We start from the raw sequence: 12,253 nt of genomic DNA, 5'->3' as shown, positions 1-12,253 counted from the left end.
GACAAGTGGAACTTGAAAATGAATACCATGGTCCAGGTATGAAAAAGAACTTAGTATATGTATTGCAACTAGCAAAAAATTCTTGAAACTATGTCTTGTTTGGGTCAGATGACGTAAAAATATACCAAAACGTAAAAAGTTACAAGCACTCATGTCATGGAAGGGAGAAGATTCTAATCAATCTACATCATGTCAGTGGAGACAACTTACGTTGAGAAAATACAGAGTAACGAAATAGTTGATTAATGGCATGCCACTACAAGAAAAACACCCTCTAAGGAAGGGAAATCTGGTCCCAAAAAGTCCAAATCTGGTCCTAAATAGTCTATTGCGACAAGGAAAGGCTGGTCGCCTCCCGTCCCAATAGGCCTCTTCGCTAAAGGTTAATTGCGACGGGCTCCGTTAGCTGGTCCATAAATGTTTTTAGAGACGGAAGCAAAGCTGGTCGCAAAAGTAATTTTAGAGACCATATATTTCATCCCAAATAGTTGCTTTTCTTCTTTAAAAACTAGTTATTTTCTAGTCATTAAATCCCTGTAGCGACGAGAAACTACCTCGTCGTAGATCACTTTTTTGTGACGGGTAGCTACCACATCCTAAATTAACCTTTAGGGACGAGAAATAGTTTCGTCCTAGATGAACTTTTAGGGACGAGCAACATTTTTGGTCTCTAATTGACCACCACTGTTTCTTACGTTTCGTATCACAAATTTAAAAATATTTATCAATAAACATAAGATTGCGACAAAAAGTCTTCAAGCAAAAGGCTGATAAAAATATAAAAATTGGGTCACATCCCATGATTTTAATTTCAATATTTTCTTAACAAAAAAGCCTAGCTTATCAACATCTCAAGCTAGACTATGATATGAAGTTTTGCATAACTTCCATAGCAAAATAATAATAGTCTTTTGCATCTTCTAAACTTGCATCTTGACTTGTAACTTCAATCTTCAAAATCTGTAAGTACAAAATATTTGAAAAGACCATAAGTAACCATTGGTATAGATAAGGAGTAATATGTAAATTTTACACCAAAATTAGTTAAACTGCTTATCGCAAAAAAGTTCTAAAACTCAGCGAGAGCATGCGTTGTATCAAGAGAAGACAATAGAGGCAATTCCGCAAGGAACTAGTAGCAGCATGATAGAGGTCTGATTTTAGATCTAAATTCTAATCAATTACTGTTGCTGAAACTTTCTAGTTAAGAAGTGTGAAGGACACATCTAATTGGAAAGAAATTCTATGGACATCAGGAATCACTCAATCTGCCACTGATTAGCATTTGAGACTCTATGAATTAGATGGTAGCATAATTGGATAAACATAGTTAGATTAATGCTACAGATTAGAAGGAGACTTATCTAACCTTGCCAATTGCAGATGTTGTGTTCCCAGCAGCATCAAGAGCATCAATCTTTTCACGAATGTTATGGCTCATTCCAGCCATCTCTGCAATACCACCAACATTGTCGCTGATAGGGCCATAAACATCTATTGCGAGCCCAGTGGCTATAGTGCTAAGCATTCCCAGAGCAGCATCTGCAATGCCATACATATCAGCTAAGCTGAAGCTCACGTATATAGAAGCAGCAATGGAAAATATGGGAATGATAACAGATTTATATCCAAGAGCCAATCCAAATATTACATTTGTCGCAGCACCAGTCTTGCAAGAATCTGCCACTTCTTGTACTGGACTGTAAGATTTTGCAATAGTAGACATTAAGAACATAGATTAGATACTACATAACTTTCCCCCTCCCCAAAATATAAAAGAAAAAGAGACAAATAACAGGCATAAACGCAATGTTGCTAGATGCTCTTAGATTATAAAAGTACTGAAAAAAGAGTTCAATTGTTTTCTATCAGAACTTCAAGTCTAAAACGTCCTATCAGAACTTCAAGTCTGAAATTTCAAATCTGAACCAAATTCGTTCATGATTGAAATTTGTTATGGTTTCCTCGTAGTTGTAGAGTTTCCTATCAGAACTTCAACTGTCTATTTAGTAGTGTATCACAAGTCTAAATCGTCTATAATTTTCAAATTTATAGGCCTTGATGTAGAAGGTTGGGAGACAAAAACAGATTGCATTCGATAGTGTATCACAAGTCTAAAAGGTCTACAGATTGGATTCACAATGATTGCATTAAATCCTAGAGAACTATCGATTGTATTCACAATGACTTTTATATCGTAAAACTTCCTTGTTAAAGAGAATCATTACGTATAACTATAAATTGAGTCAGTTCTGGTTAAATTATTCCATCTAGAAAGAACCATGATTGATGAAACAATGGTGGACTATGAGTGGAAAATTACGATCATCAATATGCTATCAACAATAAACTAGAAAATTGGGAAGCTAAAATGAGATGTTCTTCAATGAGATACCACACTGTAGGGAGTTGTTATCGACAATGAACTGTAAAATGAGGGCCTAAAATGAGATATGCTTGCAATAATCATAGAAATGTAAGCCACCATGCAGAAATTCTTCAACTATATGACGATTTAAAGAAAATGGACCTAACACATCTCCACTACTACCATGATGAATGCAGTATTTGTACTTCAGAAATAACTGTACATGTAGAAAATAAAAAACAGAGGAAAAACACATGCATGCAACTGTACATGAAGAATTTTTTTTTTTGAAAAATACATGCAGATTAATAATCTCTCTAATAGGCTTGGTACTAATATGATGAAACATCTTCAACTTAGCTCGATTTTCTATATTTCTACTGCTTCTTTCATGTATTATTAATTGAAAGGAAATCGAAATTGATACCTGACCACCCAAAACCATCCATTCTATTTGACACAAAGCTACAAAATTGAATCTTAAAGACACAAGCTTAATAGTCTGGTATCTATGCAATTAAAATCTCAATAGTTTTGAAAAAACTTACTTGATTTGACTTTTTTGATGTATTTCTTAAGTTGATTGGTAAATGGAGGAAATGGAGTCTTAACTTTCACATAGGCTAGCTTTAGAACCATAAAGTTCCTGTGTATCGCTCCCTTTTGTTGACTAGAAGACATGATTAAGTTTGTAACTTCTTGTTCTCGTCCCTTTCTTACGGCACCTGGAGAATGGAAGAAGGTGCTCAGACCACAACTCATCAACAAATAGATAGAAGATAATAAATTGACCAGAAGATGGACATAGTATTTTACTTTCTTCTCTCATACTTGAAATACCATAATTCAAGAACTTTTTCACGATACTCGAAATAGCATAATTCAAGAACTTTTTCACCTCATCTAAGTAGGCTTGGTCGACTTAATTTTCAAGAAAAAGTTGCATCCATTGCTTACTAGGTGCCATAACCTTGGAGAATACATAAAAATTAGATTAAGAAAATATGAAGGATAAGAAAAATCTTAAGATGAACATAATTTGTGATTCAGTAATTGGATTTGATTTAAAACATACAAAGCAAAATGTTTATTATACATACAGTGAAATTTCTTAGTTGACATTTGTAAAAAAAAAATTAAAGTAGTTTTCTTAACTCATTATTCATGCTATATCTTCAGTCATCCATTACTTGAAGTATTTTTCAATGTCAAAACAGTTAGAAATAACAATTCAGATGAGATATACTACTCTACGATTGCTTCCGATAAAAAAAATAGACTCATATTGCTGCAACACTTAGTTGAATCTTTTTCCTTCTAAAAGCTACTTAAAATCTATTATTTAAAGTTGTTTTGGTTAATTTATGGAGATTCAGTTAGACAAGAATGGAGGAACATATGGTGCAGCTATATATTAGAATGTATCTTATTGAAAAATCTTGAGTTTCCCAAGTTAAAAACCCAAATGAAACAATCACTGTTTCTACCTTCTATGTGCAGTACTATGGGAGGTAATTTGTATCAATTCAATTGCTTTTTACATCTTTCATTAGTTCGAGTTGATTTGATTCTAAAATTAGGATCGATTCTTTATATTAAGATGCCATGTTACAGAACATATTGAAAAACATGAGGGTTGAAAATCTTCACTACAATTTTAGACACACACAATACACTGATATGATCTTTTATATTAGATAACTATTCAATGGTGTGATTGAAATTCCTAATTTATTCTAGTTAGATAGAACTCTGTTAGGAATCAGTGGCACGTTACTATGCATGTGGATAAGTTTAAACAACTTTAACCACTTTTCCCGCCTTCTCTGTCAGCTTAAAAGTTGAACAATAGCTCACTTGTTATTCAAGATGGATTTCTCAAGTTTAATACCACTCGCTCTAGCTTCTATCACAAAATTATTTTAGCTCATTGAGCTGCGCGACCTCTGTTCAAGAAAAGTTCACTATTCTCTAACTATTTAGGAACACTAAGTTCTCCTACGATTGATCCCCTTCATTTTTGGGATCTTATCACACTACAAACTTAAATCTATTTTAAAATAAATGAGTAGCTTATCTTAGAGAATAACAGTAACCTGAACAAGAAGAAAAACTCGAACAAAAAAGTTACACGAAGTGAACAAAAAACACACCAAATTAGAGAACAAATAAAAATCAACTCGCGAAAGAGGAGGCATACCTAAGATTATAGTCGACAGAAAACATAGATTCAGTTTGACAAGAATAAAAGAATATATGTTGTTGCTATTAGAACTTATGTTTTTGAAAAATCTCGAGTTTTCAAAGTTTCAAACCCAAATGGAACTATCATTGTTTCTATCTTTTATGTGCAACACCATAGGAGGTAATTTGCCTCAGTTCTAGTTGATTAGATTGTAAACTACAATTGATTCTTTAGAATACACAATACACTATGATATGATCTATTTATATTAGATAAATTTATAAGTGCAATTGCAATTCCTAATTTTTCTTTAGTTAGATAGAAATCTGTTAGGAATTAGTGGCACGTTACTACAAACGTTAATTCGTTTTTAACAACTTCAACCACTTTTTCCGCCTTCTCTGTTAGCCTTAAAAGTGAAAAATAGTTCACTTGTTATTCAAGATGGATTTATCAAATGTAATACAACCCATTCTATCTTCTATCGGAACATGATTTTAGCTCATTGAGCTGCGAGTGCCTCTGTTCAAGAAAAGTTCCCTGTTCTCTTATTATTTAGGAACACTAAGTTCTTCTACCATTGATCCCCTTCATTAATGGGATCTTATCACACTACAAACTTAAATCTATTTTGAAATATACGAGCAGCTTAACTAAGAGAAGAAGAGTAACCTGAACAAGAAGAGTAACTCGAGGAAATCAAACAACACACCGAATAAGAGAAGAATATAAAAATCAACTCACGAAAGAGGAGGCATACCTAAGATTATATTAGTCAGAAAACATATATTCAGCTTGACCAGAATGGAAGAATATATGGTGCTACTATTGGAACTTATCTTCTTGAAAGATCTCGAGTTCTAAAAGTTTCAAACCCAAATGGAACTACCATTGTTTCTACCTTATATGTGCAATACCATAGGAGGTAATTTGCATCGGTTAGAGTTAATTAGACTGTAAAATAATATAATTGATTTTTTAGACATACACAATACAGTATGATATGATCCATTTCTATTAAATAACTTTATAATAGTGCAATTGCAATTCCTAATTTATTCTAGTTAGATAGAAATCTGTTAGGAATTAGTGGCGCGTTACTACGCAAGTGGATAATTTTTAACAACTTCATACACTTTTCCCACCTTCTATGCTGGCCTTAAAAGTTGAACAATTTTTCACTTGTTATTCAAGATGGATTTCTCAAGTTTAATACAACTCGCTCTATCTTCTATCAGAACATTATTTGTTCTCATTGAGCTGCGAGTGCCTCTGTTCAAGAAAAATTCACTGTTCTCTTACTATTTAGGAACACTAACTTCTCCATGATTGATCCCCTTCATTTTTGGGATCTTATCACATTACAAACTTAAATCTATTTTAAAATACACGAGCAGCTTATCTAAGTGAAGAAGAGTAACTTGAACAAGAAGCGTAACTCAAACAAGAAGAGTAACTCGAAGAAAACAAACAACACACTGAATTAGAGAAGAAAACATATATTCAGTTTGACATGAATGGAAGAATATATGGTGCTAATCGACTTTTCCATCTTTCAAACCCAAATGGAACTGTAATTGTTTCTGCCTTTGATGTGCAACACCATAGGAGGTAATTTGCATCAGTTCGGGTTAATTGGATTGTAAAATATAATTGATTCTTTAGACATACACAATTCACTATGATATGATCCATTTATATTAGATAACTTTATAATAGTGCAATTGCAATTCCTAATTTTTTTAGTTAGATAGAAATCTTTTAGGAACTAGTGGCACGTAACTACACACATGGATCTGTTGAACAACTGCAACTATTTTCTTTCACTGTCAGTCGAAAAATCGGAACAATACCTCACTTGTAATTCTATTTTAATACAAAATGGATTTCTCAAGTTTAATACAACTCTCTATATCGTCTCTCAAACACTATTTTAGTTCATTTAGCTGCGATTTCTACTGTTCAAGAACTGTTAGGAACACTCTATTCCCTTAGGATTGATGCCTTTCATATTTTGGATCTTATCACAGCACAAACTTTAATATACTTTAAAAAAACGACCAGCTAATCCAAATGTAAAAGAGTAAATCAAACAAGAGGAGTTACAAATCGCACAAAACAAACAACAAATCATATTTAGAGACGAAAAAAATCAACTCACGAAGGTGGGCATACCTGAGATTCGAGTAAGATAGAAACTAAAGATTGAGTTGAGATCGCTGCTAGGCCGACCTGTGCTTCCTCTGTTTTAAGAAAATGCAGATGAAATGCTAAGAGCTACGAGCTATGCTGAGATCGCTGCTAGGCAGATGCTGCTAGGGTTTTCTTACTCGCGACAATGTTTTGAGAAACAAAGCGTTTTTTGTCTTTGTTTTTTTAGAATTTTAATTACACTTATGTTTTGTCTCTAAGTTTTGGTGAAAATGAGACTTTTCTTTAATATTCAATTTGTAGCCGCACTTTCTCTCCAGGAGACCCCTAAATTGTTATTTGGGACTAGTTGTTAATTTCTTTGGAGACTAGATTTAGTACCTTCACTAAAAGATACATAATTAAGGACCGAAAAAAAATCTTGTCCCAATACATATACTTTTAGAGACAGGATTATTAACTCGTCCCTAAATGTTGGTCTTAAATGAAGCTTTTTCTTGTAGTGGTAATTGGAATTTTTTCTTAAGTATTATTTAAGACTTTCTCAAGGTATAAATATTTGAATCTGTATATATAAATTAGTTTAACTATATATATTGTTATATAGATATTTTAGAGGACCACCTTGAGAAGGTCCAATAAGAGTCCAAATCAAATCCAAATAATCAAACTAAAATGAAAAAAATAAACTAAATCAAACTAAATATATTTTGGTTTTATTTCAATAATAAACATCCCTAAAATTCATTCACTTGCACTTTGAAAGGTTCAAAATTTTCATATAAATGTTGAATCCCAAGTAGATTTAGAGATCTTATTTGGAATAGCCAGTAGGTCAAGTAAATTCGTTTTTTCCTTCAAAGTAACGAAAGTAGGAAAAATAATGCGGCCTTGATTCCAAGGATAATATAAAGACCTTAATGAGTCGTCATGTTACGTGTTTTATGTTTACATACACACCACCTCTTTTTATTGTTATCGTTTCTATTGAATCGAGCTTTCGTAAATAGAAAAATTACTTGAAATATATCATTATAATAAGATGTAAAGGTGATATCTATCTTTGCATTTTGCTGTGAAGTGGTCAAGTTCAGGATTTGAATAGTACGTAGTATAATATTTTACTTGAAAAAGCGTTAGAAAGTTGGTCTTTGTATAAACATTATAGTATTATATTATGGCGGGAATTGTAAATTTCTAGAAATGAATGAATAAGAAACTGTATTTCTACTTTCTTCATGTCAAAAAGCTGAAAGCTAGGAAGGTGTAAACTGCAGTGAAGAAGAAATTTTAAAAGGTATATTATAAGCTACTTTTTCACAGAGAGTTTCTCACTTTTTGTTATAAGTCTATAATGTAATAAAAGTAATATAATACCCCCTAAAGCTATGACACAATCCTCTACGTGCTACAAAAATCAAAGCGTTAACGTTTCTTTCATCCTTCTATCCTCTTTTGATGTCTAAGTATTTTATTACGTTTGTTCACTCACAATGAAATCAGAATTTTTATTAAAATATAAAAAAACTAAATAAAGGCTTAATATATACTATATATGCATATAAATATTTTTAACTATGAATAAATGGTGTTGTTATTCGCCGAAAGACCCTAGCTAGCTAGCTCTACTCCAACTCTTCGACCGAAACACCAACAATTTAAACACCAAATTAATTAATTGGGGATTAGGTCGTTAACTATAAAGTTTTCCCTCCATTTCAATTTACTGGACCCATATTGACTTGACAAAATCTTTAAAATATATCGTCCAAATCATCAATCTAGTACTAATTGAAGTGGTGATCTTTTCCCTTGGCATCCAAGATGATGCATATTTATATTATAACGCGTGCTGATAATTCAAGATCGAGATAATGTTGGTGTCTTTCCCCAGCCCATTTGTCATTCCTAGCTTTAATTTGAATGGTTTTTATATTAGTGTGTGTTGTCCCTCATTTACCACACATGTATCACCATTTCTCATTTAAAATGGGAGACCTAGCTACTTGTAAAGTTGTAATTAACCATTGTCCATTGTGCAAAAGGGAAAATAGATTTTGGGGCTTTAATTGTAAAGCATGTGATGAAAAGAATAAGGTTATAACTTTTGTCAAATCCAGGTTCTTTCTTTCTCGTGAACTATCAAATGCATGGTTCAAACTTCATTTCCCTTTTTCAATCATTTTTTAATTTGACTAATGACTTAAAGATTCTGTTCTTTGAGTATATGGGCTAGCTGTCTCCTTTCGTACCTTCCTAAACATTCTTTTAACTCATAGTAAATTACTCCCTTTGTGTGACACATTTCGCTTTTCGAGAGTTAAACAGTTTAAGTTTGATCGAGAATTTGCTCATAAAATTTTCAAATTTTTTAAAATGAAATTTATATATTTGTAAACTACATAAAAAGTATTATAAGTCTCAATAATTGATAATACAAAATATTTAAAAGATATAGGAAAAATTTAAGGTCAAAGATAGATTTGTTTGAATCTCGAAATCCGAAATGTGTCACATAAATTGAGACTGAGGGAGTATATAATTACGTAATTACATACAGTTAAAACAATAATTAAAGTTTGTAATGATTTGTTTAGCTATCAAAAGGCTAGACCTTAGGCTTGGTGCTGGCACCATTTATATCTTTCTACTATATTTAATTTTGTTTGTTGCACTAATCAGGCAAATGTTCATTTTCAAAAAGCAATTATGAATGTAATACACATAATTATTTCTTTAATCCAACACATTATGATAAGTGATTCAAAATTAAGAAGTGACATTAATTAGTTATAATATTGATGTACCTTTTAAGAAGAGCTTGCTATATATCTAGATGTTACTTTTATGATCAAGACATATCTTTGCATGGAGAAATTCAAAGACTTAACTAATTCAATTAGTACGAGTAATTACTAGATGGAAGTATTATAAATAGGGCTTTATAATTTTCTACTGTGGTATTCTTATGCAATTAAGGGGTTACATGCAACTCTACATGTATATTAATAGTAGCAACTATAAGGTAAATATATAGAAATGTGAGAACCCCTTTATATAGAAACGTTAACCTTACTATATGAAAGTCAAAGGGGTCTTGTCATCCACTACAATACTTAAAAAAATTGCGACATTATATTATTTAATGTCAATAATATAATTATTCCATACATTTTTTTTTATTTTTTTTTGCCATCCCTAGGGGATCCCACCCTCTTTTGCTCCATTGGTGACTCGAACTCACAACCTTTGGATTGGAAGTGTAACATCTCGCAATTTGAAATAACTAGGAAGAAGCTAATAATTGGAAAAAGTCATTTTTTTTAAAATAATGAAAATCTGGAAATTTGTTAAGTTAGGAAAAGTTGGGTTTTTGGTCAACTTCAAACGGTCATAACTTCTAGCTCAGGATGAGTTAGAGGTACTTCTAGATATGGTAGGAAAGCTCTTGGAATGATCTTTCCAATGCCGCCAAGTTTGCGCAAATCCGAGTTCATATGAGTGAGTTATGCCCTTTGGAAGTTGGGCTGTTGGAATAAGGAAAATCCAATCCGGATTTTAAAATGGTAGTTTGGTCTTTTCCTTACCCTTTGTTTTAAGGAGAAGAACGTTCAAGATTTGTCAAGATCGTAGAGTTAGCTTGTGGATTTCGTCGGGGGGGGATCCCTACAAGGTATGTGAGATCACATAGCGTTTGGTTAGTTCGCCCATGCGCCAAACATGGTTTAATTGAGTGAATTTAAGCTTTTGAAGGTTTAGAAATTGAGTTCTTGATGAACATTGTTGAAAGTTTTATTGAATTTCTTATAGGTTGTGCTGTTGAAGTTTCTTGCGATTTGATTCACGTTTCCGGGTGAAATTTCAGTTTGAATCTATTGTATATTGAGGGGATTAGTGCTTCTAAGTGTTTGGAGAAAGAACTAAGTGAAATTTGAGGGTTTAGAGATGAAAAACGAATGAAAAAAGTCGGAGTTTTCTGGGCAAGGAATTGGGGAGCCGCGCCTCTCAGAGCGCCCCACTTCAGAGTCTGAAGTTTGGGCTCTGGGGCAACGCGCCACAACTTCAGCTCTGAAGTTTGTGCTCTGGCGCCCCGCACCTCTCAGAGCGCCAAGGTCGCCAGTTCTTTCCATTCTTCCCCCATCTTTTCGTACTTGTTCCTTAGCAATATACCTATGTTTTCTAGTTGATTCCAACACTCTAAGGTACATACATGTAAACATCATGAAATCATTCATAAACGTGAGATCATGAACCTTGAATCCATAATCCAATTCAAGGAAAGTTAGGATTAAAGTCAAGAGAAGTTAAGAGTCAAGTCTAGAAGTTAAGAAGCAAGTCAAAACAAAGTTTTTAAAGTTTTCAAAAGTCTTTAACAAACGTTTTAACTTTGATTTAAGACTTAAGTTTCAAGTTAAGCAAAGAGTAAAGAGTTGAGTTCGTTTCTCAAAAGCTATAAGGGAACTAAGTATTCTCAAAGAGTTTATAAATGTTTTCACATTTGAGCAAGAAAAGGGAACATCGATTCCAAGAGAGCTTTTAAGCTAAGTTTTGAGTAATTATCTCAAAACCAAAGAAAGAAGTTGTGTTAAAAACATATGAGCTAAGTATATTTTAGGAGTAGTATTGAGCACCGATATGGGGATGCGAATTCATATTAACTCAAGTCTCCATAAACCATGTAGCCATCATGGGTATTAATGAGTCATACTTTTTAAGATGATCACATAAGTTAAGCTAGTGGATCCACTAAGTTAAGTAGTTCTATATGACGGCAAAATATATATAGGACAGTATGGCAGGGTGATGGTAAAAACGTTGTATCATTTTATTATATAAGTAAAGTTGAGTTTGTTACTACAGTTCCTCTAACGAACTAAGTTTCTTTTACTGTTTTATAAAGCTTTTCATACATTGCATGTGTTCATTGCCTTATTTTGAGTTAAGTTTTTAATGAGTTGGGAAGAGCCAAGGTAAGTGTTTTTTTAAAAATCTTTTCAAGCATATGTATTGTTTAGCATTCCAATTCGCATACTCGTACATTCAATGTACTGATGTCAGTTGGCCTGCATCATCTCATGATGGAGACACAGGTAATCAGGATCAACATCCAGCGCCTCGTTGATCAGGTTCAGCACTTCGAGTCAGTTGGTGAGCCTCCTTTCATTCCGGAGGACTCTTTTATCATTTGCTTTCTAGTTTTCAGTTGTTAGGATGATCGGGGGTCCTGTCCCGATATCCCTCCTTGTTTTAGAGGCTTCATAGACTGATAGTATTAGTTCTTTAGTCTTATTCATTTTAGTTGTATACGTTTAAGACTTGAGTTGCCATTTTTGGCTAAGTTATTATCTTTTAAGTTATTGCATGAGCTTTATCTCTTGTGTTTTAGTCTTCCGATGTGTAAGTAAGTCAGGCCAAGGGTTCGCTTGGGGCCAACAATGGTTCTCGAGTGCCGGTCACGTCCAAGGTGTAGGCTCGGGGCGTGACAGGAAGTGAGGGGTGCTTACCATCCAAGCAACTCCCTCTCGTCATAATTATTCCATACATATAAA

At 33.1% G+C, this 12,253-nt stretch overlaps 1 protein-coding gene across 1 annotated transcript; it reads right to left on the bottom strand.

Annotated features, from left to right (window-relative positions):
• Window positions 1–861: 861 nt before the first annotated feature.
• LOC107063290 (pyrophosphate-energized vacuolar membrane proton pump-like) lies at window positions 862–1,726 on the bottom strand. Its single transcript, XM_015314960.1, has 2 exons — window positions 1,370–1,726; window positions 862–960 (listed from the first exon to the last, which is right to left on the bottom strand). The coding sequence occupies exons 1-2, from the start codon at window positions 1,724–1,726 to the stop codon at window positions 862–864; spliced, it is 456 nt and encodes a 151-aa protein (XP_015170446.1).
• Between the last annotated feature and the right edge of the window lie 10,527 nt (window positions 1,727–12,253).

Source organism: Solanum tuberosum, unplaced genomic scaffold (genome assembly GCF_000226075.1).
Source record: "Solanum tuberosum cultivar DM 1-3 516 R44 unplaced genomic scaffold, SolTub_3.0 scf00002, whole genome shotgun sequence".
NCBI lineage: Eukaryota > Viridiplantae > Streptophyta > Magnoliopsida > Solanales > Solanaceae > Solanum > Solanum tuberosum.
Note: the sequence above shows the minus strand (reverse complement) of the source record. Positions and strands in the feature narration are given on the sequence as shown.